At 43.4% G+C, this 27,010-nt stretch overlaps 1 protein-coding gene across 1 annotated transcript in view; it reads left to right on the forward strand.

Annotated features, from left to right (window-relative positions):
* The first annotated feature begins 2,602 nt into the window (after positions 1–2,602).
* tmeff1a (transmembrane protein with EGF-like and two follistatin-like domains 1a) overlaps positions 2,603–27,010 on the forward strand; it is a 111,967-nt gene continuing 87,559 nt past the window's right edge. Inside the window, exon 1 of the mRNA XM_039004468.1 lies at positions 2,603–2,852. Coding sequence (XP_038860396.1) covers positions 2,603–2,852 — 250 coding nt within the window. The remainder of the gene's footprint in view (positions 2,853–27,010) is intronic.

Genomic DNA, 27,010 nt, shown 5'->3' on the forward strand with positions numbered 1-27,010 from the left:
CTTGTGTCTCCCCATTGAGCAGTAGACTGTATCACGGTGACATCCAGATGGTTACTACCAATATTACAAGCTATTTCTCATTTATGCTGGTATCCTACTCAAAATATAATCAAGTGGGACAGAACCAATGATTTATCTATACACTAGATGAATCATTGGGGGTGCTGTGTTAAAGCCACTGTTCCTCCATCTTGGCACTCCACCATTGCAAAAAATATTTTGGAAGCTATAGAAATGAATTTATTAATGTCTACATTCGTTTTTGCCACATTTATTCTATTACAGACACCTTAATGCATAGTTTTAAATTATATTGCGAACTGAACATAACATTTTTTATATATTAAAACATTTTACTTAATAAAGTATAATTTTATAGATTACTATTGTTACTATCCCCACCACAACAACAAAAATAGTTTAAAACACACATTGTTTTTCTTGAAACATTCTATTCATTTATATGGCGGACTGCTCCTACCGGGGAGTGCCCCTACTGGGGAGGGCTCCTACTGGGGAGTGCCCCTACTGGGGAGTGCTCCTACTGGGGACTGCTCCTACTGGGATAGTGCTACTACTGGGGAGTGCTTCTACTGGGGACTGCTCCTACTGGGGACTGCTCCTACTGGGGACTGCTCCTACTGGGGACTACCTCTACTGGGGAGTGCTCCTACTGGGGACTGCTCCTACTGGGATAGTGCTCCTACTGGGGACTGCTCCTACTACTGGGGACTGCTCCTACTGGGGAGTGCCCCTACTGGGATAGTGCTCCTACTGGGGACTGCTCCTACTGGGGACTGCTCCTACTGGGGAGTGCCAATAGGACAGACTTGTGGCTTCAACGCCTAGTAATGGCCAATACATGCAATCCAGGGTTTATATACACTGTACATCATTGGCTGGAACACATTGGCCATGTTAGCTACCACCAGCAACGTGATACAGCTGCCCGGTGAAGGAAAACAGTGGGAAGCACGTTACGTTAGCTAATTGGCATGTCACAGTGACATCCAGATGGTAACTAATACTACAAGTTATTTCTCCTTCGCCCATCTGAACAAAAATATAAACGCAACATGCAACAATTTCAAAGATTGTTGCATGAGACAATCCCGCAGGTGAAGAAGCCGGATGTGGAGGTCCTGGGCTGGCATGGTTACACGTGGTCTGCGGATGTGAGGCCGGTTGGACATACTGCCAAATTCTGTAAAACAATGTTGGAGGCAGCTTATTGTAGAGTAATGAAAATTAAATTCCCTGGCAACAGCTCTGGTGGACAATCCTGCAGTCAGAATGCCAATTGCATGCTCCCTCAAGACTTGAGATATCTGTGGCATTGTGTTGTGTGACAAAACTGCACATTTTAAAGTGGCCTTTTATTGTCATGCACCTGTGTAATGATCATGCTATTTAATCATCTTCTTGATATGCCACACCGGTTAGGTGGATGGATTATCTTGGCAAAGGAGAAATCCTCACTAACAGGGATGGAAACACATTTTTGTACAACATTTTAGAGAAATAATATTTTTGTGCGTATGGAACATTTCTGGTACTTTTTATTTCAGCTCATGAAACATGGGACCAACACTTTACATGTTGCATTATATTTTTGTTCAGTGTAAATAAACATCACTTTCCTTTACAAGTTTTAACTAGCGCAATGCTGTTGTTGCAAGCTAGCCAGCATAAACTAACTAGCTGGGAAAGGCACATCAGGACATGTTCATAGCCTCTCCCATTTATCTCTCGACTTACTTGAGCTTGGGTCAGCAGAGGGGACATGTGAGGAAGAAGAAGAGATTTTAGCAATATTTCTGTGGGTTGACAACGTCACAAAATTGAACTTCTATTTGAAAAGGGGAACGAATTATTAAGATGTTACCTTATCTATAAAGCTGGCCATAGTCTTACTACTTATTGCATATTTTTGGTTTGTGTTACTTGTCCTCCCTGAATTAGTATTTCTGGTTAGGAATGATTTAATGCATTTGAATAACTCATGACTTTGACATCCAATCTTTTCCATTTAATTTTCCATTTTATCAGACTTTTTAGTTTAGTGTTTAGTTTATCAATTTGACCATTTAATAAAAACAAGCACACACAAAACTTGAAAAAGCCATACATGCACATGAGTAAAATCATTGAGGATAACACACAATAAAGTCTGGGACTTATTTCCATTGTGCTCCTCTTGAGACAAGATGGCTAGACAAGATCGAACACAGTATGGCAGTGAAATAATAAAACAAAAACAGAGAAGAAGAACATCTATCTCATCATTCCAGTTACATCATAGGGGTTATTAATATGGGCACAGAAGATATCAAATATATTTTTACTTTATTTTTAACCCATTGGGCTGAATCTCAACTGCATCCTCATTGCGTCCTCTCTCCTCCCCTTCTTCTCAAAACCCATTGGACGATAAAAGCCATTGGTCCCGCCCCTCTGACCTTCTCCTCTAATGGGGTTTGAGAAGGAGTCCAAGAGAGAAGACGCGAGTATGCAATTGAGATTCTCCCAGATCGTTTGCGCCACTGAGTCCAGAAAACAGCCCTGTTTGTGGAAAAACAAGAAGAGGGAAACAGTCGTGGACATGGTGGAGAAATTTGAGGCCTTTACTAGGAAGGTTGAGTTGTTTGATTTGGACTTGTCATCTGGAAGGCTACTGCACTTCAGCACACTGAAGAAACGACAGGCAGAGGGACCAGGCCGCAGCATTGTCACAGAGGTGAGGGAAGATTTCATCAAGCAGCTGAGGGACAACTTCTCCACCAGATTTGAAGACAACAGCATGCCCAAGGATATCATTGTGTTTGTACGTGATCCTCTCACAGTCCGCCCAGGTGGAGAATTCTCCTCCCTTGTTAAGAAAACAATACCCTCCCTGGATGAGGTTTGTTCAATTTAAATGTAACTGTTATTTAACTAAGCAAGAGAGTTAAGAACAAATTCTTATTTACAATGATGGCCTACCCCGGCCAAATCCGGATGACGCTGGGCCAATTGTGAGCCGCCCTATGGGACTCCCAATCTCGGTCAGATGTGAAACAGTAAGAGCAAAATATTCCTAATATTTCCACACCCTAATTGTAGTCTAACCAATACTCACACGGAGATAAATGAAAATTCTCATTGATTTATCAAGACCAGTCCCTATGCTTGTCTCAGAGCAGCGCTGTCTTTTCCCCCTTCCACTTGCCTCTTCCATTAATTTTGAACGAGTATTTTCCAGTAAGCAACAATTTGTTTACCTTCATTAGCCTACTTTGTTCCAATATTTCTGTCATTCAGTGATATTTATTCCCATAGTAATTTCGTTATAACGAAATAAACATCTGCATTTTGAAAGAGTATTTTTATCATTTATTTTATTAACAAAAGTATAAAGATGCTGAGGAAGAAATACAGTACTGTACAGTATATGCTTTATCCAACATTTTGCAGTTCTTTGAGGTCACCCACACGCACTTTAAACATTTTGATAATAAAGCATTTAAAGCATATTGAAGATAGAAGCCGCCTGCATATGTTTATTAGGTCTTTACTGTATGCTGCACATTTTTACATTGTATTCCATTTCCAGCGAGACTATTCAAGCCATCGACTCACATCACGGCACCACATATTTTATTTCAAGGTAGGATTATAGCAATATTTTGCTATGTTTAAGCCTATTTACATCTATATTTCTAGTGTTGTACCTAATGTTGGCTGTTAGGCTAAATTTACTTTTGTCTTTTCCAAATGCAGACAATGACCCAAAACACACTGCCGCCCGGGTTTGCATTGCAAATGAGGGCATAAACTGGGTCAAGACGCCAGCAGAGTAAGTAGACCTTTATGTAGTAAAATAAATATAAATGAATTAAAGACCTACAACACCTACAGTAGGCCTAAAGTATCTAAACATATTTTTTCCATCTCTACATGTATAGGTCTCCTGATTTAAACCTAATCAAACTTGTTTGGCATCAACTGAGAACATTCATCCAGAACTCTGACAAGCCTACAAGCCACGTTTTGGCTTGAGAAATTGACGATAAAACAATGCAACAAATACATTGATCATGTCAGCAAGGTTTTATCCGTGGCCGTGGAGCTGGGGGGGAAGTGCAACTAAAATGTAGTTTAAATAAACATCTGCACTTTGAATGTCTTTTTTCTCATTATTTTATAAATGAAAGCATATAGATGTTGATGAAGAACTGCTAGGTCCAAATTAGGGGATTTTCACACCTACAGCAGCTGGGCTAGGAAGACTTGTGTGTCAATTCAAAAACCATGTGCCATGGATCTCTTCCCAACTATTTTGCAATCTATATGGCTCTCCGACATTTTGCAGATGCATGAAATCTTGAGTTAGAAATGTAACACTTTAGAGTACTTAAGCATCAAATACATTGCAAATTGGGGGATTTTCACACCTACAGTAGCCGGGCTAAGAAGAGTCTATTGTCCTGCTAATAGGAAACATTGTTTGCATGATGGGCTACACCTGCAGAAATCAAAACTATGAAATAACACATAGGGAATCATGTAGTAACCAAAAAAAGTGTGAAACAAATCAAAATGTATTTTATATTTGAGATTCTTCAAATAGCCAAATATGCCTTGATAACATATTTGCACACTCTTGGCATTATCTCAACCAGCTTCACCTGGAATGCTTTTCCAACAGTCTTGAAGGAGTTCCCACATACAGTTGAAGTCGAAAGTTTACAGACAGTCATTAAAACTCGTTTTTCAATCACTCCACAAATGTCTTGTTAACAAACTGTAGATTTGGAAAGTCGGTTAGGACATCTACTTTGTGCATGACACAAGTAATTTTACCAACAATTGTTTACAGACAGATTATTTTATTTATAATTCACTGTATCACAATTCCAGTGGGTCAGAAGTTTACATACACTAAGTTGCCTGTGCCTTTAAACAGCTTGGAAAATTCCAGAAAATGATGGTTATGGTTTTAGAAGCTTCTGATAGGCTAATTGACATAATTTGAGTCAATTGGAGGTGTACCTGTCGATGTATTTCAAGGCCTACCTTCAAAGTCAGTGCCTCTTTTGCTTGACATCATGGGAAAATCAAAAGAAATCAGCCAAGACCTCAGAAAAATTATTGTAGACCTCCACAAGTCTGGTTCATCCTTGGGAGCAATTTCCAAACGCCTGAAGATACCTCGTTCATCTGTACAAACAATAGTACGCAAGTATAAACACCATGGGACTACGCAGCCGTCATACTCAGGAAGGAGACGCGTTCTGTCTCCCAGAGATGAACGTACTTTGGTGTGAAAAAGTGCAAATCAATCCCAGAACAACAGCAAAGGACCTTGTGAAGATGCTGGAGGAAACAGTTACAAAAGTATCTATATCCACAGTAAAACGAGTCCTATATCGACATAACCTGAAAGGCCGCTCAGCAAGGAAGCAGCCACTGCTCCAAAACCACCATAAAAAAGCCAGACTATGCTTTGCAACTGCACATGGGGACAAAGACTGTACTTTTTGGAAAAATGTCCTCTGGTCTGATGAAACAAAAATGTAACTTTTTGGCCATAATGACCATTGTTATGTTTGGATGAAAAAGGGGGAAGCTTGCAAGCCGAAGAACACCATCCCAACTATGAAGCACGGGGTGGCAGCATCATGTGGGGGTGCTTTGCTGCAGGAGGGACTGGTGCACTTCACAAAATAGATGGCATCATGAGGAAGAAAAATGTATGTGGATATATTGAAGCAACATCTCAAGACATCAGTCAGGAACTTAAAGCTTGGTCGCAAATCGGTCTTCCAAATGGACAATGACCCCAAGCATACTTCCAAAGTTGTGGCAAAATGGCTCAAGGACAACAAAGTCAATGTATTGGAGTGGCCATCACAAAGCCCTGACTTCAGACTCATAGGAAATTTGTTGGCAGAACTGAAAAAACGTGTGCAAGCAAGGAGGCCTACAAACCTGACTCAGTTACACCAGCTCTGTCAGGAGGAATGGGCCAAAATTCACCCAACTTATTGTGGGAAGCTTGTGGAAGGCTACCCGAAATGTTTGACCAAAGTCAAACAATTTAATGGCAATGCTCCCAAATACTAATTGAGTGTATGTAAACTTCTGACCCACTGGGAATGTGATGAAAGATATAAAAGCTGAAATAAATCATTCTCTACTATTATTCTGACATTTCACATTCTTAAAATAAAGTGGTGATCCTAACTGATATAAGACAGGGAATTTTTACTAGGATTAAATGTCAGGAATTGTGAAAAACTTAGTTTAAATGTATTTGGCTAAGGTGTATGTAAACTTCCGACTTCAACTATATGCTGAGCACTTGTTGGCTGCTTTTCCTTCACTCTGCAGTCCAACTCATCCCAAACCATCTCAATTTGGTTGAGGTCGGGGGATTGTAGAGGCCAGGTGATCTGATGCAGCACTCAATCACTCTCTTTCTTGGTAAAGTAGCCTTACACAGCCTGGAGATGTGTTGGGTCAACGTCCTGTTGAAAAACAAATTATAGTCCCACTAAACCCAAACCAGATGGGACGGCGTATCGCTGCAGAATTCTGTGGTAGCCATGCTGGTTAAGTGTGCCTTGAAGTCTAAATAAATCACAGACAGTGTCACCAGCAAAGCACCCCCACACCATAACACCTCCTCCTCCGCACATGCATCCGTTCACCCACACCACATCTCACAAAGACACGGCGGATGGAACCAAAAATCTCAATTTTGGACTCCAGACCTAAGGACAAATTTCCACCTGTCTAATGTCCATTGCTCATGTTTATTGACCTCAGAAAGTCTCTTCTTCTTATTGGTGTCTTTTAGTAGTGGTTTGTTTGCAGCAATTCGACCATAAAGGCCTGATTCACACAGTCTCCTCTGAACAGTTGATGTTGAGATGTGTCTGTTACTTGAACTCTTTGAAGCATTTAAATGGGCTGCAATTTCTGAGGCTCGTAACTCTAATTATCTTATCCTCTGCAGCAGAGGTAACTCCAGGTCTTCCATTGCTATGGTGGTCCTCATGTGAGCCAGTTTCATCATAGCACTTGCTGGTTTTTGCTACTGCACTTGAAGAAACTTTCAAAGTTCTTGAAATGTTCCTTATTGACTGACCTTCATGTCTTAAAGTAATGATGGACTGTCATTTGTTTTTGCTTTTTTGAGCTGTTTTTGTCATAACATGGACTTGGTCTTTTACCAAATAGAGCTATCTTCTGTATAGACCCCCTACCTTGTCACAACACAACTGATTGGCTCAATTGCATTAAGAAGGAAATACATTCCACAAATTAACTTTTAAGAAGGCACAACTGTTAATTGAAATGCATTCCAGGTGACTACCTCATGAAGCTGGTTGAGAGAATGCCAAGAGTGTGCAAAGCTGTCATCAAGGCAAAGGGTTGCTATTTGAAGAATCTCAAATATTGTCACACCAGCCTTCGCTTTGGCTCCCCCTCCGTCGCTGGCATTCTAGCTGCTGCCGAACCTACTGCTGGCAAACGCCCTTCACTCATCAACCCCAGACTTGTCTCGTCATCATTACACACACCTGGTTCCAATCCCCACTCTATCACTGTATATATACTCCCTCTGCCATTTGTCTTTGTCGGTCATTGTAAATGTTAATTGTTTTCCTGAGAGGAATCTCGCCTACTATTTCCTGAGTACTTTATATTTTCTACTTTGGGTTCGCCTGTGCCTTTCTGTTTATGAAAATATATTTTGAGCACAAACAGCGTTTGGTTTCGCATTGATCTATGGTACTTAAATAAATTCATTAATTCTAAACCTGCGACTGCCTCCTGCCTACTCCTCTCTTTGTTTAACACTTTTTTGGTTACTACATGATACCATATGTGTTATTTCATAGTTTTGATGTCTTCACTATTATCCTACAATGTAGAAAATAGTAGAAATAAAGGAAAACACTTAAATGAGTAGGTAGGTGTTCTAAAACTTTTGACAGGTAGTGTATGTTGTCTTGCCCATTCACCCTCTGAATGCCACACATACACAATCCTTGTCTCAAGGCTTAAACATCCTTCTTTAATCTGTCTCCTCCCCTTCGTCTATACTGATTGACTGCAATTTACAAAGTGACATCAAATGAAATTGTTTTTGGTCACATACACCTATTTAGCAGATGTTATTGCGGAATGCTTGTGTTTCTAGCTCCAACAGTGCAGTAATATCTAACAAGTTATATCTAACAATTTCACAACAATATACACACAAATCTAAAGTAAAGGAGTGGAATTAAGAATATATACGTATTTGGACGAGCATTGTCTGAGCGGCATAGACTAAAATACAGTAGAATGGAATACAGTATATACATATGAGATGCAAAATATGTAAACATTATTGAAGTGGCTCGTGTTCCATTATTAAAGTGGCCATTGATTTCAAGTCTATGTATATAGGGCAGCAGCCTCTAAGGTGCTAGTGATGGCTATTTAACAGTCTGATGGCCTTGAGATAGAAGCTGTTTTTCAGTCTCTCAGTTCCAGCTTTGATGCACCTGTACTGACCTCGCCTTCTGGATGATAGCGGGGTGAACAGGCAGTGGCTCGGGTGGTTGTTGTCCTTGATGATCTTTTTGGCCTTCCCGTGACATCGGGTGCTGTAGTTGTCCTGGAGGGCAGTTAGTTTGCCCCCGGGGATGCGTTGGGTAGACTACACCACCCTCTGGAGTGCCCTGCAGTTGCCGTACCAGGTGGTGATACAGCCCGACAGGATGCTCTCAATAAGGTGTTCCTAATTTTTTGTACACTCAATGTATATCATGTATACCATGACCCCACAACTTATTAATATATATTTTAATATTCCAGTAGAACTCTATCCTTTGAGCTTTGTGTTTTCATAAAAAAACAAGTGCTTTCATAAATGCATGGAGGGTGTGTAAAATAAGCTTCCTCTCGATGTCCCAGCCTTAATGCATTTTGTTTATTTACATATCAAATTTGATTGTCCAACATCAGTTTCAGCATTCTTAACTTCATGGCCCGACTAGAGTGGCCTCTTTCCACTGCTGTGGTTCTGAAAACTTTTCTGGCTACCCGGATAAAGCACTAAATAAACTTAAGTTAGTGCTAAACATGGCTGCTAGAATCTTGACTAGAACCAAAAAATGGGATCATATTACTCCAGTGCGATCCTCTGGCTTCCTGTTAAGGCTAGGGTTGATTTCAAGGTTTTACTGCTAACCTACAAAGCATTACATAGGCTTAGTCCTAACTATCTTTCTGATTACTCCATGGGGGAGACCTTCGTGGGCTATACTCGGCCTTGTCTCGGGATAGTAAGTTGGTGGTTTGAAGATATCCCTCTAGTGGTGTGGGGCCTGTGCTTTGGCAAAGTCGGTGGGGTTATATCCTGCCTCAGCCTCCAGTATTTACACTGCAGTAGTTTATGTGTCGGGGGGCTAGGGTCAGTCTGTATTTATCATGTTATTATCCGGTGTCCTGTGTGAGTTTAAGTTTGCTCCCTCTAATTCTCTCTCTCCTCTTTCTCTCTTTCTCTCAGAGGACCTGAGCCCTTGGACCATGCCTCAGGACTACCTGGCCTGATGACTCCTTGCTGTCCCCAGTCCACCTGGTCGTGCTGCTGCTCCAGTTTCAACTGTTCTCCTTGCGGCTATGGAACCCTGACCTGTTCACCGGATGTGCTACCTTGTCCCGGACTTGCTGTTTTCGACTCTCTCTCTATCGCACCTGCTGTCTCTAACTCTGAATGATCGGCTATGAAAAGCCAACTGACATTTACTCTTGAGTTGCTGACCTGTTGTACCCTCTACAACCACTGTGATTATTATTATTTGACCCTGCTAGTCATCTGTGAACGTTTGTATGTATTGTTATAATCTCCACCCGGCACAGCCAGAAGAGGACTGGCCACCCCTCAGAGCTTGGTTCCTCTCTAGGTTTCCTCCTAGGTTCCTGCCTTTCTAGGGAGTTTTTCCTAGTCACCGTACTTCTACATCTGCATTGCTTGCGTTTAATGTTAGTAGCCCGGGGCTAGTAGGAGCGTCTGCTCCGACGGAGGCCGGTTGAAGGCACAGCGGATGGAGTATTCGTCGGCAGACCAGTCGTGGTGGTGCGGCGGGGTGCCGTGTCGACAGAGGATCCAAGCCAGATGGCGAAAGAGGTATTGTAGAATTTAGTTTGCTAGCCGGGAGATGCGCCTGGCTCACGGCTAACTGGTGCTAGCTTCGTGGCAGGGGCGTTAGCCACTAGCTAGCTGTTAAGATCAGAAGTGGTGGTCCAGGGATTACGTCAGGAATCCGGCGTTGTAGTGGAGAGATAGTCCAATACTGGTAGATTGGCGAGTATTATCCAGGCTAAAAAACAGGGCTGGTATCTGTGCAGAAGGTAAAAGCCGCTAGCAGTGGCTAACAATGACTAAATAGCTTGTAGCTAATTAGCTTCTGGTGGTTCTTGAATGTGTTCTAAAATTAAAAATAATAGCGATTCCGTATCACATTGGTTGAGGCAGGTTACCGGAAGGTATAATCAAATTAAAATGGAATTAAAATGGAAAAGAGTGAAAATAAAATTGAAATATATACAAAAAATAAGAAATACACAAAAGTACACGAGAGGACGAACAAAAACACGTCTTCACTGCTACGCCATCTTTGATCAGCTGATAATGTGCAAGTAGAGATACTGGAGTTCAAAAGAGCAAGAGGGTAAGTAATAATATGGGGATGAGGTAGTTGGGTGTGCTATTTACAGATTGGCTGTGTAAAGGTACAGTGATCGGTAAGCTGCTCTGACAGCTGATGCTTAAAGATAGAGAGGGAGATATAAGACTCCAGCTTCAGTGATTTTTGCAATTCTTTCCAGTCATTTGCAGCAGAGAACTGGAAGGAAAGGTGGCCGAAGGAAGTGTTGGCTTTGGGGATGACCAGTGAAATATACCTGCTGGGGCGCGTGCTACGGGTGGGTGTTGCTATGGTGACCAGTGAGCTGAGATAAGGCGGGGCTTTACCTAGCAAAGACTTATAGATGACCTGGAGCCATTGGGTTTGGCAACGAATATGTAGTGAGGGCCAGCCAACGAGAGCATACAGGTCGCAGTGGTGGGTAGTATATGGGGCTTTCGTGACAAAACGGATGGCACTGTGATAGACTACACCCAGTTTGCTGAGTAGAGTGTTGGAGGCTATTTTGTAGAGGACATCGCCGAAGTCAAGGATTGGTAGGATAGTCAGTTTACGAGGGTATGTTTGGCAGCATGAGTGAAGGAGGCTTTGTTGCGAAATAGGAAGCCGATTCTAGATTTAATTTTCGATTTGAGATGCTTAATGTGAGTCTGGAAGGAGAGTTTACAGTCTAACCAGACACCTAGGTATTTGTAGTTGTCCACATATTCTAGGTCAGAACCGTCCAGAGTAGTGATGCTAGTCAGGCGGGAGGGTGCAGGCAGCAATCGGTTGAAGAGCATGCACTTAGTTTTACTAGCATTTAAAAGCAGTTGGAGGCCATGGAAGGAGTGTTGTATGGCGTCGAAGCTCATTTGGAGGTTTGTTAGCACAGTGTCCAGAGAAGGGCCAGATGTATACAGAATGGTGTCGTCTGCGTAGAGGTGGATCAGAAAATCACCAGCAGCAAGAGCAACATCATTGATATATACAGACAAAAGAGTCGGCCCGAGAATTGAACCCTGTGGCACCCTCATAGAGACTCCCAGAGGTTCAGACAACAGGCCCTCCAATTTGACACACTGGACTCTGTCTGCAAAGTAGTTGGTGAACCAGGCGAGGCAGTCATTTGAGAAGCCAAGGCTATTGAGTCTGCCGATAAGAATGCGTGATTGACAGAGTCGAAAGCCTTGGCCAGGTCGATGAAGAAGGCTGCACAGTACTGTCTATTATCGATGCCGGTTATGATATCGTTTAGGACCTTGAGCGTGGCTGAGGTGCACCCATGACCAGCTTGCAAACCAGACTGCATAGTGGAGAAGGTAGCATGGGATTCGAAATAGTCGGTGATCTGTTTGTTAACTTGGCTTTGAAGATTTTAGAAAGGCAGGGCGGGATGGATATAGGTCTATAACAGTTTGGCTCTAGAGTGAGTGTAGAGGGGGATGACCGTGGCAGCTGTACAATCTTTTGGGATCTCAGATGATATGAAAGAGAGGTTGAATAGATTGGTAATAGGGGTTGCAACAATTTCGGCGAATCATTTTAAGATTTGGGTGAAGGAGAAGTGGGGGGGGGATTGGGCAAGTTTCTGCAGTGGGTGCTGAGATGTTGACCGGGGTAGGGGTAGGCAGGTGGAAAGCATGGCCAGCCGCAGAAAAATGCTTATTGAAATTATCGATTATCGTAGATTTATCGGTGGTGACAGTGTTTCCTATCCTCAGTGCAGTGGGCAGCTGGGAGGAGGTGCTCTTATTTTCCATGGACTTTACAGTCTCCCTTTTTGGAATTAGTGCCGTCTGTTGAAACCCCCTCGGATGATTACATCAGCAGACCAGAGTCATGATGGATCATTGGGGCTCCGTGTCGAAGGGTCCAGGCCAAATGGCAAAAGAGGTTTTGAAGCCCAGGAATTGTCTGATGGATCTCTTCGGCTAGCCAGGAGATGGGCCTAGCTCGAGGCCAGCTCCAGGCTAACTAGTGCTTGCTTCGGGACAGAGACGTTAGCCAGGAGTAGCAACTCGGATAGCAGCGAGCTAGCTGCGATGATCCGGTGTAAAGGTTCAGAGCTTGTGGTAGGAATCCGGAGATGTGGTAGAGAAAGAGCAGTCCAATATGCTCTGGGTTTATATCGAGCTGTGCAGACTGTCAGGAATTGACAGAGCTGAGGCTGGCTGATATCTGAGCTGATGGTGATGACCGCTAGCAGTGGCTAACTGACTACTAGCTAGTAGCTAGTTAGCTGGCTAGCTGTTGATGGGGGTTCCGGTTCTAAAGTGTAAAAAAATAGCAGATCCGTAACACTTTGGGTGAGGCGGGTTGCAGGAGAGTATGTTCAGTCCGTAGATGGAAATTGAGAAGAAAAAAAATATATACCAAATATATGCGAAGAAAACGATATGTACACGGAACGGGACAAGACAAGACAAAACAAATGTCCGACTGCAAGCCATCTTGGAATCAAAGATGGAAGGAAGTTCCATGCAATAAGGGCTCTATATAATACTGTATGTTTTCTTGAATTTGTCCTGGATTTGGGGACTATGAAAATATCCCTGGTGGCATGTCTATTGGGATAAGTGTGTGTGTGTCAGAGCTCTGTGTAAGTTGACTATGAAAACAATTTGGGATTTTCAACACATTAATGTTTCATATAAAAAGGTGTGATGCAGTCAGTCTCTCCTCAACTCTTAGCCAAGAGATTGGCATGCATCGTATTAATAGTAGGCCTCTGATTACAAATAAGAGCAAAACGTGCCGCTCTGTTCTGGGCCAGCTACAGTTTAACTTCTTTGGGGTAGGGAACAGTATTTTCACGTCCAGATGAAAAGCGTGCCCAGAGTAAACTGCCTGCTACTCAGGCTCAGATGCTAGGATATGCATATTATTAGTAGATTTGAATAGAAAACACTCTGAAGTTTCTAAAACTGTTTGAATGTTTTCTGTGAGTATAACAGAACTCACATGGCAGGCAAAAACCTGAGAAAGAATCCAACCAGGAAGTGGGAAATCTGAGGTTTGTAGTTTTTCAACTCTTTGCTTATCCAAGATACAGTGGAAATGGGGTCATATTGCACTTCCCAAGGCTTCCACTAGATGGCAACAGTCTTTAGAACCTTGTTTGAGGCTTCTACTGTGAAGTGGGGGCGAATGAGAGGGGAATGAGTCAGAGGTCTGCCAGAGAGCCACGAGCTGACCAGGCGCGTTCACGTGAGAGAGTTAGCTTGCGTTCCATTGCATTTCTGAAGACAAAGGAATTCTCTGGTTGGAACATTATTGACGATTTATGTTTAAAACATCCTAAAGATTGATTCTATACATCGTTTGACATGTTTCTACGGACTGTAACGTAACTTTTTGACTTTTCGTCTGCACCTAGTGATCGTGCGTCATGAATTTTGATTACTGGGCTAAACGCGCTAACAAAAATGTCACGTTCCTGACCTTATTTCCTTTGTTTAGCCTTGTTTAGTTGGTCAGGACGTGAGCTGGGTGGGCATTCTATGTTATGTGTTTCTATGTTGGGTTCATTGTATTAGCCTGATATGGTTCTCAATCAGGGGCAGGTGTTTTACGTTTCCTCTGATTGAGAACCATATTAAGGTAGGCTGTTCTCACTGTTTGTTTGTGGGTGATTGTTGCTGTGTCTGTGTTTGTTCACCACACGGTACTGTTTCGTTTCGTTCGTTTGTTCCTGTTCGTGCGTTCATGTTTTATGTTCTCAAGTTCAGGTCTGTTCACGTCGTTTTGTTATTTTGTATTTTGTCAGTGTTCTGTTTAGTTGGATAATTCATTAAAATTCAACATCATGAACATTCACCACGCTGCGCCTTGGTCCTCCTCTCTTCCACATAAAAACAAGCGTTACAAAAAAGGAGTTATTTGGACATAAATGATGGACTTCATCGAACAAAAGGTGAAAAACATACATTTTTCTAAACTATCCCAATCTGTTTGAAAGAGAGCGACGTGGCTCTACGTATTTTGCTGGTTTGTGACTCACTGACACCGCCCCCGGTTAGAGGGGAATAAAGCAGACCAAGAGTTAACACACACAGGAACTTTTTATTAAAATTCTTAAAATGTATTTATTTTTTATTTATTTTACAATAATTTATCACAAAAAACACTAGGAATGGGTAACATTAAAGTATTAGAACATGAAGGACAAACAATACAGCATCAAGACACTATCAAACATGTATCAGTCTTTCTACAACAGAGCCATCCTTATGCGTGATGGTGCGTGTGCATGATAGTGATTATATATATGTCATAGTTTCCTTTTTCATGATCACAATCTTGTGAAACCCGAACCCTCCAAGATCCCCCCACAGTTCCCCAATAGCTGTCCCTCAACCATTCGAGACCCCTCCCCCTTTTTTTATTATTAAATGAATTCCGTTCCCCACCCCCAAGAACCCCCCAATGCACCAACAACCAAGAGAATGAACTAAAGAGAAAAAAGGAAAAGACAGAAGAAAACAGCAAACAACAATGCAAAACATTTTTCGTTTTATTTTATTAAAACAAAGGGCATCAAGGACAACTAAATCATAACATCAATGCCTACTTTATATGTTTGCGGGCATGTCTGGCACTATTACATGTATGTGTGTGTTCTTGTATGTGTTTATTTGAATGAGAGTGTGTGTATATGTATGTGTACACACACCTGCACGGCATCAGCCTCAGGCAAACCGGCATTAGTTGTAAAAACACTGCCACTTAGTGTCATTCAAATGTACTTTTATTATGTTTTATTTAGACTTTTTTTCCCCTTTATCTTTTGACCATCATTCTCTCTCTCACACAGCAACTCCACTCCCACTTGTCTCCAATTCCAAAAACCAACCCTCAGCTTCCCTCAGCCAATCCCATCTATCTCTGCTGGCCACCCACTTTGTGTTTCTACGCAACAGATAACTTTCAACTATGCTGTGATGTTTAACGTACAATTTCAATCTGTCTAATCGAATAGAATCCACAGATTGCAAGTTGAAGATAAATACTTTTACTAAGAGTATTAGTATATTAGTAATTGACTGACCCGGTCTCTCCAGATCTCCTAACAGTACTATTTCTAGGGTCAATTTTAGATCAATGCTATGCATTTTAAGCCATTCCTGAACCTGAGACCAGAAACAGGCTACCTGAGGGCAATACCGAAGTAAAAGGTCTATTGATTCTGTATCCTCACAACAAAATCTCCGGAGCTTCGATGATTTTATGCCCCAAATATTCAACATTTTGTTGGTGGCAAGAATTCTATATAATAATTTTTAGCTGAAAAGCACGAAGTCTTGAATCTTGCGTTGTTTTATATATCAACTCATACACCCTGTACCATGGAATTGGTACATTAAAAATCTCTCCAACTATTTTGCAATATGTATGGCACAGTTGTCAACATGCTGGTCCTCAAATGAAACTGGTATACCTTCCTATATGGTATTTTTATTCCTCCTCCAGTTTTGATCCTTTATATTGGGCAGACAGACCAGCTCCCTACCTCCTCCCGCTGTTACCCGCCTCCTCCATTTTTGAGGCAATGCTGTAATCAATTGGTTGTACTCTTGGATTGAGCAGACCTTCCGGTACAATTCTGATAACTCCATGAAGGACATAACTCTACCATTACGATTTACAATACCATTTAAGAACAAAATGCTATTTTCAAACATCTTTCCCATAAATACAGGTATTTTATCAACGAGTTCTGCCATAATATTTGTTGTAATATTTGTTCTATCTTTTCAGGGGGATGAAATTGAAATTGTAGCCAGCTCTGCAATGCTTGTTTGAAAAAGACAGATACTCTGAAAAAAGTATCATTTTCAACTTCTTGACGCTAGGGGTCAGATTTCTATTTTATTTTTAAATAACGTTCCCAATGTAAACGGACTATTTCTCAGGTCCAGATCGTAGAATATGCATATAATTTACAGATTAGGATAGAAAACACTCCAAAGTTTCCAAAACTGTCAAAATATTGTCTGTGAGTATAACAAAACTGATTCTGCAGGCGAAAACCTGAGAAAATATAACCCAGAAGTGATATTTATTTTTACAAATCTGTGTTTCCTGGCCAGTCTTTCTTCCATTTAAAGGGGTATCAACCAGATTCCTTTTCCAATGCCTTCCTCAGGCTGTGACCAGGCTTTAGACCTAGTTTCAGGCTTTTATTTTGAAAAATGAACAAGATTTTTCAAAAGTAGTCAGGTGTCCTCTGAATAGTTCCTGCACGCGAGAAGGGAGCTCTCCATTTTCCTTTTCTCTCTTATTGAATAGGTTACGGTCCGGTTGAAATATTATCGATTATGTTTGTTAAAAACAACCTGAGGATTGATTATAAAAAACATTTGACATGTTTCTAAGACCATTACGGATACTTTTTGGAATTTTCGTCGAACGGAACGAGGCTGTAGTTTTCTCAACATAACGCGCAAACCCAAATGGCGTTTTTTTGTTATAAAAGTAATATTTATCGAACAAAAAGAACATTTATTGTGTAACTGGGAGTCTCGTGAGTGCAAACATCCGAAGATTATCAAAGGTAAGTGATTCATTTTATTGCTTTTCTGACTTTCGTGACCATGCTAATTTGGGGCTAGCTGTTGTAGCATTGATTGATACACTCACAAAAGCTTGGATTTCTTTCTCTGTAAAGCATATTTTCAAAATCTGACACAATGGGTGGATTAACAACAAGCTAAGCTGTGTTTTGGTATATTTCACTTGTGATTGCATGATTATAAATATTTTTTGTAATATTTTTGAATTTGGCGCCCTGCAATTCAGCGGTTGTTTAGGGAAATTATCCCGGAATCGGGATCTGTGCGCAGAAGGGTTAATCGAAAGGCAAAAAGGCAATTTTAAACAATGGATGAGCTTTTCTTATTAATCTACTTGAGAACCATTTAGGGTTCAAATTAGTACTTTTATATTGACTAATCTCAACCCACCCAATTCATATTCATTATATAGATAGGCTTGTTTTATTTTGTATGGTTTAGCATCCCAGATAAAGCAAAAAAATGTTGCTCATATGATTTAAAAAACGAATCATCAGGAGTAGGCAACGCCATAAGTAAGTGAGTAAACTGAGATATGACTAAAGAGTTAATCAGGGACATTTTTCCATAAATAGTATTTACCTCTCCATGGTTGCAGGATCTTGTCTATTTTTACAACTTTTCTTTTGAAATTCATTATGGAGAGCTTATTTATATCTTTTGTGATATAAATGTGTCTACTTCACCATCAGCCCATTTTATAGGTAAACTACAAGTTAATGTAAAAGTTGTATTTTTTAAGGATCCAGTACGTAATATTGTACACTTATCATAATTAGATTTTAGTCCAGAGAGTCCAGAAAAGTTATCAAGATCTTTAATGAGACATTGCAGGGATCTAGCTTGCGGACTTAACATAAAACTTGAGTCATCGGCATACATGGACACCTTTGTTTTTAAGCCTTGGATTTCTAATCCTCTAATGTTGTTATTGGATCTGATTTTAATAGCTAGCATTTCGATGGCCATAACGAATAGATATGGTGACAGCGACACCCTTGTTTAACTCCTCTTGACAATTCAAAACTCTCTGAGAAGTAGCCGTTTTTTACTATTTTACACCTGGGGTTGCTATACATTATTTTTACCCATTTTATAAGAGAATTACCGAAATTGAAAAAATCCAGGCATTTATAAATTAAAATCCAGGCTTACTTTATCAAATGCCTTTTCAAAATCCGCTATAAATACCATTCCTGGCTTCTTATATGTTTCATGATAATCTACTATTTCTAGTTGTTGTCGTATATTATCTCCAATGTATCGTCCATGTAAAAAACATGTCTGATCAGGATGAACAATACCTGGTAAAACCCTTTTAATTCTGAGTGCTATGCATTTTGCTAGTATTTTTGCATCATAACATTGAAGTGTAAGGGGCCTCCAGTTTTTTAGATAGACCGGGTCTTTATATTTCCCATCTGGGTCTTGTTTTAATAATAGAGAAATCAGACCTTCCTGCTGAGTACCTACAGGAACTTTATTCACACACAGAAGAAGATGAACATGGGTATGGTTCTGTACAGGCACAAAATCAGAGAGATAATGAATATACACATGGAATGCAATGAATAGAGCAGGATGGATGGATGCATATCAAATAAGCTACAACAGTGAATACAAATGGAACTGGAATAGCAGTTAAGTAGTTAAGTAGTATTTAAGGACTGTATTTAATAACCAGGTATTACATAAAAGTACAATAATAACATCTTACCTAATACCATACAATGAGGCTATACAAATGGGCAACATAAATAGCAAGTATTACACATATAAATTACACTAAAGGTAATAATACTAATAACAACTTCAGAATATAACATTGTAATAGCTACGTAGTGATATACAAAGCCAAGCTAAACAACATGAGGATAATGGCGCCGGAGGGGATGGCAGCTCTTCTACGGGCTCCTAACCAACTGTGATATTTTGTGTTTTTTCACATTGTTTGTACTTATTTTGTACATAATGTTGTTGTTACCGTCTCGTATGACCGAAAAGAGCTTCTGGACATCAGAACAGCAATTACTCACCTCGAACTGGACAAAGATTTTTTCTTTAATGAGTCCGACACAAAGGATATACTGCGTGCTCAGTCCCCTCCTGTACTCCCTGTTCACTCATGACTGCACGGCCTGGCACGACTCCAACACCATCATTAAGAAGAAGGTGAGGACCAAGGTGCAGCGTGATCTGTGTTCATATTATATATTCGAAACTGAACACTAAATACAAAATAACAAAAGGAATAACCGAAACAGTTCTGACAGTTGATACAAACACTAAACAGAAAATAACCACCCACAACTAACAGTGGGAAAACAGGCTACCTAAGTATGGTTCTCAATCAGAGACAACGATAGACAGCTGCCTCTGATTGGGAACCATACCAGGCCAAAACATAGAAATACAAAACCTAGACATACAAACATAGAATGCCCACCCACATCACACCCTGACCAAACAAAAAATAGAGACATACAAAGCAATCTACGGTCAGGGCATGACAGTACCCCCCCCCCCCAAAGGTGCGGACTCCGGCCGCAAAACCTGAACCTATAGAGGAGGGTCTGGGTGGGCATTACTCCGCGGTGGCGGTTCTGGTGAGGGACGTGGACCCCGCTCCACTTCTGGCTCGGCCCACTTTAGTAAAGCCTCTGGAGCGGGAACCCTCACCACCGACCCCGGACTAGAGGACGCCACTGGACTGATGGTCGAGTCTGGAGTGAGTGGCGCCTCTGGACTGACGGGCGGCTCTGGCGCCTCTGGACTGACGGGCGGCTCTGGCAGCTCCGGACTGACCGGCGGCTCTGGCAGCTCCGGACAGGAGGGCGGCTCTGGCAGCTCCGGACTGGAGGGAGAACCTGGAGGGAGGAGACGGAGAGACAGCCTGGTGCGTGGGGCTGCCACAGGGCCCACCAGGCTGGGGAGACCTACAGGAGGCCTGGTGCGTGGAGGAGGCACCAGATGGACCGTGCTGTGGAAGAGCACTGGAGCTCAGCCTTGGCACCACTCCTCCAGGCTGGATGACCACTTTAGCCCGGACCCTCCAGAGTGCAGGCACAGGTCGAACCGGGCTGTGGGGGAGCACTGGAGATCTGGTGCATACCACTCGCACCTCTCCCTTAGGCTCAATGCCCACATTCGCCCGGCACGGGCGGAGCGCAGGCATAGGGCGAACTGCACCCTCCCAACGCCCCGGAGACACAGTACGCAGACCCGGCGCAGGATACCCTGGACCGAAACGGCGCAACGGAGACCAAACGCGCTGAGCTGGCACAATCCGCCCTGGCTGGATGCCCACTCTCGCATGGCACTTGCGAAAACCTAGACATACAAACATAGAATGCCCACCCACATCACACCTTGACCAAACAAAAAATAGAAACATACAAAGCAATCTACGATCAGGGCGTGACATTAAGTTTGCTGATTTTGCTGATCAGTAAGTCATTAAGTTTGCTGATCAGGCCTACCACAGAACAGTGGTAGGCTTGATCACAGACAACGACGAGACAGCCTATAGGGAGGAGGTCAGAGACCTGGCTGTGTGGTGGCAGAACAACAACCTCTCCCTCAACGTGATCAAGACAAAGGAGATGATTGTGGACTACAGGAAAAGGAAGACCGAGCACGCCCCCATTCTCATCGACGGGTCTGCAGTGGAGCAGGTTGAGAGCTTCAAGTTCCTTGGTGTCCACATCACCAACAAACTAACATGGTCCAAGCACACCAAGACAGTTGTAAAGAGGGAATGACAACACCTTTTCCTCCTCAGGAGTCTGAAAAGATTTGGCATGGGTCCTCAGATCCTCAAAATGTTCTGCAGCTGCACCATCGAGAGCATCCTGACGGGTTGCATCACTGCCTGGTATGGCAACTGCTCGACCTCCGACCGCAAGGCGCTACAGAGGGTAGTGCGTACGGCCCATTACATCACTGGGGCCAAGCTTCCTGCCATCCAGGAATCTATATAATAGGCTGTGTCAGAGGAAGGCCCAAAAAATTGTCAAAGACTACAGTCACCCAAGTCATAGACTGTTCTCTCTGCTACCGCACGGCAAGTGGTACCGGAGCGCCAAGTCTATTGTAGGTCTAAAAGGCTCCTTAACAGCTTCTTAACAGACTGCTGAACAATTAATAAAATGGCCACCCGGACTATTTACATTGACCCCCCCTTTGTTTTTACACTGATGCTACTCACTTTTTATTATCTATGCATAGTCACTTTACCCCTACCTACATGTACAAATTACCTCAACTAACCTGTACCCTTGCATATTGACTCGATACCGATAGCCCTTGTATATAGCCTCGGTATTGTTATTTTATTGTGTGACTTTTTATTACATTATTTACTTTGGTTTATTTAGTAAATATTGTCATGACTCTATTTATTGAACTGCATTGTTGGTTAAGGGCTTGTAAGTAAGCATTTCACAGTAAGGTCTACACCTCTGTTGTATTCGGCGCATGTGACAAATAAACATTTATTTGATTTGAACAGCAACTTTGTGTTCACGTATCCCACGCACATAACTTGTAACGGCGGTCCTCCTCCTCTTCATCAGAAGAGGAGGAGTATTGAGGGAACCAAGGCGCAGCGTAGTGAAATGACATATTTTATTAAACAAGACGGGAAAAAACACGAAACGAAATACACTTGGATAAACTAACAAAATAACAAACGGTGTAGACAGATCTGGACGACGGACTCACATAACACACGAGAACGCACGAACAGGGAAAAAAGCCTACACATAAATGACGAAGAACAAACAAACCGAACAGTCCCGTATGGTGCGACAAACACTGACACAGGAGACAACCACCCACCACGAACACTGTGAAAACGCCTACCTAAATATGACTCTTAATTAGAGGAACGCCAAACACCTGCCTCTAATTAAGAGCCATACCAGGCAACCCAATAAACCAACACAGAAACAGAAAACATAGAATGCCCACCCAAACTCACGTCCTGACCAACTAACACATATAACAAACTAACAGAAATAGGTCAGGAACGTGACATAACCCCCCCCATAAGGTGCGAACTCTGGGCGCACCAGCACAAAGTCTAGGGGAGGGTCTGGGTGGGCATCTGACCACGGTGGTGGCTCAGGCTCCGGGCGAGGTCCCCACCCCACCATAGTCAATCCCAGCTTCCATCTCCCCCTAAAAATGTCCACCCACATCTTACCCCCACAAAATCCTCTTGGTAACATCCACGACAGGGGCAGCACCGGGACAGAGGGATAGATCAAGACAGAGAGATCGATCAGGATATAGAGGTAGCTCAGGATAGAGAGGGAGATCAGGATAAAGAGGTAGCTTAGGATAGAGGGGCAACTCCGGACTGAAGGGCAGCTCCGGACAGAGAGACAGCTCTGGACTGAGGGGCAGTTCTGGATTACTAGCCGCTTCTGGCTGAGGGGCAGCTCATGGCTGACTGACGGCTCTGGACGCTCATGGCAGGCTGACGGCTCTGGACGCTCATGGCAGGCTGACGGCTCTGGACGCTCATGGCAGGCTGACGGCTCTGGACGCTCATGGCAGGCTGACGGCTCTGGACGCTCATGGCAGGCTGACGGCTCTGGACGCTCATGGCTCGCTGGCGGCTCTGGCTGCTCATGGCTCGCTGGCGGCTCTGGCTGCTCATGGCTCGCTGGCGGCTCTGGCAGATCCTGTCTGGCTGGCGGCTCTGGCAGATCCTGTCTGGTTGGCGGCTCTGGCAGATCCTGTCTGGCGGGCGGCTCTAGCGGCTCCTGTCTGGCGGGCGGCTCTGTAGGCTCATGGCAGACGGGCGGCTTTGCAGGCTCATGGCAGACGGGCGGCTTTGCAGGCTCATGGCAGACGGATGGCTCAGACGGCGCTGGGGAGACGGATGGCTCAGATGGCGCTGGGGAGACGGATGGCTCAGATGGCGCTGGGGAGACGGATGGCTCAGATGGCGCTGGGGAGACGGATGGCTCAGATGGCGCTGGGGAGACGGATGGCTCAGATGGCGCTGGGGAGACGGATGGCTCAGATGGCGCTGGGGAGACGGATGGCTCTGGCCGGATAAGGCGCACTGTAGACCTGGTGCGTGGTGCCGGAACTGGAGGCACCGGGCTAATGACACGCACCTTCATGCTAGTGCGGGGAGCAGGGACAGGGCACACTGGACTCTCAAAGCGTACTCTACACCTGGTGCGTGGTACCGGCACTGGTGGCACCGGGCTGAGGGCAAGCACATCAGGATTAGTACGGGGAGAAGAAACAGTGTGTACAGGGCTCTGGAGACGCACAGGTGGCTTAGTGCTTGGTGCCGGAACTGGAGGCACCGAACTGGATACACGCACTACAGGGAGAGTGCGTGGAGGAGGAACAGGGCTCTGGAAACGCACTGGTAGCCTAGTGCGTAGTGTAGGCACTGTAGGTACTAGGCTGGGGCGGGGAGGTGGCGCCGGAAATACCGGACCGTGCAGGCGTACTGGCTCTCTTGAACATTGAGCCTGCCCAACCTTACCTGGTTGAATGCTCCCGGTCGCCCGACCAGTGCGGGGAGGTGGAATAACCCGCACCGGGCTATGTAGGCGAACCGGGGAAACCATGCGTAAGGCAGGTGCCATGTATGCCGGCCCGAGGAGACGCACTGGAGACCAGACGCGTTGAGCCGGCCTCATGACACCTGGCTCAATGCCCAATCTAGCCCTACCAGTGCGGGGAGGTGGAATAACCCGCACCGGGCTATGCACACGTACAGGAGACACCCTGCGCTCTACTGCGTAACATGGTGTCTGCCCGTACACCCGCTCTCCAAGGTTAGCCTGAGAAGTGGGCGCAGGTCTCCTACCTGCCCTTGGCCCACTACCTCTTAGCCCCCCCCCAAGAAATTTTTGGGTGTTACTCACGGGCTTTTTGGGCTTCCGTGCAAGACGCGTCCCCTCATAACGCCGGTTCCTCTCTCTCTTTTCCTCCGCTCTCCGAACTGCCTCCAGCTGTTCCCATGGACGGTGATTCACTTTAGCCCATGGTCCTTCTCCGTTAAATACTTGCTCCCAACTCCACAAGTCCTGTATACTCTCCCGTTGCTCGAAATTACGCTGCTTGGTTCTGGAGATTTGGTGGGTGGTTCTGTAACGGCGGTCCTCCTCCTCTTCATCAGAAGAGGAGGAGTATTGAGGGAACCAAGGCGCAGCGTAGTGAAATGACATATTTTATTAAACAAGACGGGAAAAAACACGAAACGAAATACACTTGGATAAACTAACAAAATAACAAACGGTGTAGACAGATCTGGACGACGGACTCACATAACACACGAGAACGCACGAACAGGGAAAAAAGCCTACACATAAATGACGAAGAACAAACAAACCGAACAGTCCCGTATGGTGCGACAAACACTGACACAGGAGACAACCACCCACCACGAACACTGTGAAAACGCCTACCTAAATATGACTCTTAATTAGAGGAACGCCAAACACCTGCCTCTAATTAAGAGCCATACCAGGCAACCCAATAAACCAACACAGAAACAGAAAACATAGAATGCCCACCCAAACTCACGTCCTGACCAACTAACACATATAACAAACTAACAGAAATAGGTCAGGAACGTGACATAACTCCACCCACAATAACACTCAAGCTCAGGAGTATATTTATACACTTGAAAGAGCATGCAAACGACCCAACTGTCCAGTGCTAGGCTAGCTATGATCATCTGACCAATCACTTGATGCGGTATCAGTGCATGGGCAAAGTGTGGGGTGCATGGGGACAGTCTGATCGGCTGAAGCTACAAGCTGGAGGTGATCGATAACTCTCACAACAACACACACGCTGGACATTTGTCACACAGCTCCCTTGGCAGGGGGATTCTGTAAGACTGTAGCTTGGACTTATTGCAGCCGTTACTGAAATGGTTGTTCCAGTTCAGATATTTAAGGTAGTCTCATATCTTAGTCTTCCCAACCCTGGCAGTCATTCTGAATGCAAGTTGCGGGTGAATAAAAATTCCAAATGTTGGAAATGCCCATTCTGTCTGGATTCAAATGGGAATTACACATCACACAAGCCAGCATAATAATGTGGCCTGTACAACTAGGCTCTCAAAATATAGCCTTATGAAATATATATTGTATTGTCTAAGGAATTTAATTTTAATGACAACATATCTACCATCTCACTTGGTGAGGGCCACAGGACTGAAAATGTATGAATGCAACAACCATGGCTCTATCACTAGCAAATGCAGTCATGTGCGTTCTTTTTTTGTGGTTCTTCAAAGAACCATCCCATTTGTGGTTCTTCAGAGACACCAAAATTGTTCCCCTATGGTATCGCTCTCAAGAACCTTATTTGTTTCCAGCTTGCACCTTTATTTTTAAGAGTGTGGGGACCAGCACTAGCATCCAGCACTAACATCAGGATTCAACTCAACTAATCACCAAGCCCATTTTCAGTTGAATCAGCCATGTTAGTGCTGAGATAGAAGAGAAATGTGCACCCCCTCGGGGTTCACCAGGAATGGATTGGCATACAATTCTCACCATGACAGGTTGGGCTCTGATGCTATATGATACTGGCATCCACCCATGTTACGAGACTAATATTTTGCCTTGATCCACAATTTTCCACGACGATCCTACTATTTATGCACTACTTGTTTCTTATAGGTTAACTCTAGGTTGACTTCAAATGTGTAAGTCAGATCAATAAACATAAATTGTCATTGTGAGAGGGGATTTAGGGGGGGATGGGGATCCGGTGAACAAAACCAGGCTGTGGTAGTAGATCGTGTCGATATTGTCACTCTGTACGGAGAAGTGTAGTCCAGCCTTTGGCGGGTCTACTTCATTGATTAATTGACTCCTTGATTGAGGGAATGTCAAAATCAAAACATTTATTCAGTGTTTGAGGTGGGGGATGAATTTCTCCCACATTTCTTGAGCACTACAGTCTCCTAACCCCCTGGGCGCAGATGCAGATCTCTAGAATAGTCCGTTTGAAATATTTGATCAAAAGATATAAAACCATTTTTTGGGGCAAAGGTCTACCTCTTTCTGTAATTTGATCAGAATGGATGCTACCCTTTGTTGCGTTCAGAATTGATGAACGTGAAATGAACTCATTGCATTGCCTTGAGGTGGAAGTAGAATAGTCTGTTTGAAGTATGTGATTAAAATATTATTATTTTTTAATTGGGCAGAGGTCTACCTCTCTCTGTAATATGATCAGAATGAATGCTACCCTAGTAATCTCTTCCCAGACGCATACCACCCTGCATACCTCCGCTGGCTTGTTTCTGAAGCTAAGCAGGGTTGGTCCTGGATGGGAAGCCAGATAATGCTAGAAGTGGTGTTGTATTACCAGTAGAATGCACTCTACCCTCTGGTCTAAGGAAAACACAATACCCCAGGATAGTGAAGAGGACATTGCAGGGTGCTATCTTTCAGATAGGATGTTAAATGTGTGTCCTGACTCTCTGTGGTTATTAAATACCCATGGCATTTATTGTAGGGGTTATAATTGTAAAGACTTAGCAGATACAAATAATAGACGATTAGTATTTACCTGGCTAAAAGAGAAGGAATATAATATATATTGTTTACAGGAAACTCATTCAACAATTTTAAATGAAGTTGAGTGGGAAAAGGACTGGGGAGGAAATATAATTCTCCCATGGGCAAAGAAACTCAAAAGGGATGATGATATTAATTAACAAATCTGATCTGAATGTGCCAATTGTTCAAACATATCCGCAAGGTAGTT

Source organism: Salvelinus namaycush, chromosome 11 (genome assembly GCF_016432855.1).
Source record: "Salvelinus namaycush isolate Seneca chromosome 11, SaNama_1.0, whole genome shotgun sequence".
Taxonomy (NCBI): Eukaryota; Metazoa; Chordata; class Actinopteri; order Salmoniformes; family Salmonidae; genus Salvelinus; species Salvelinus namaycush.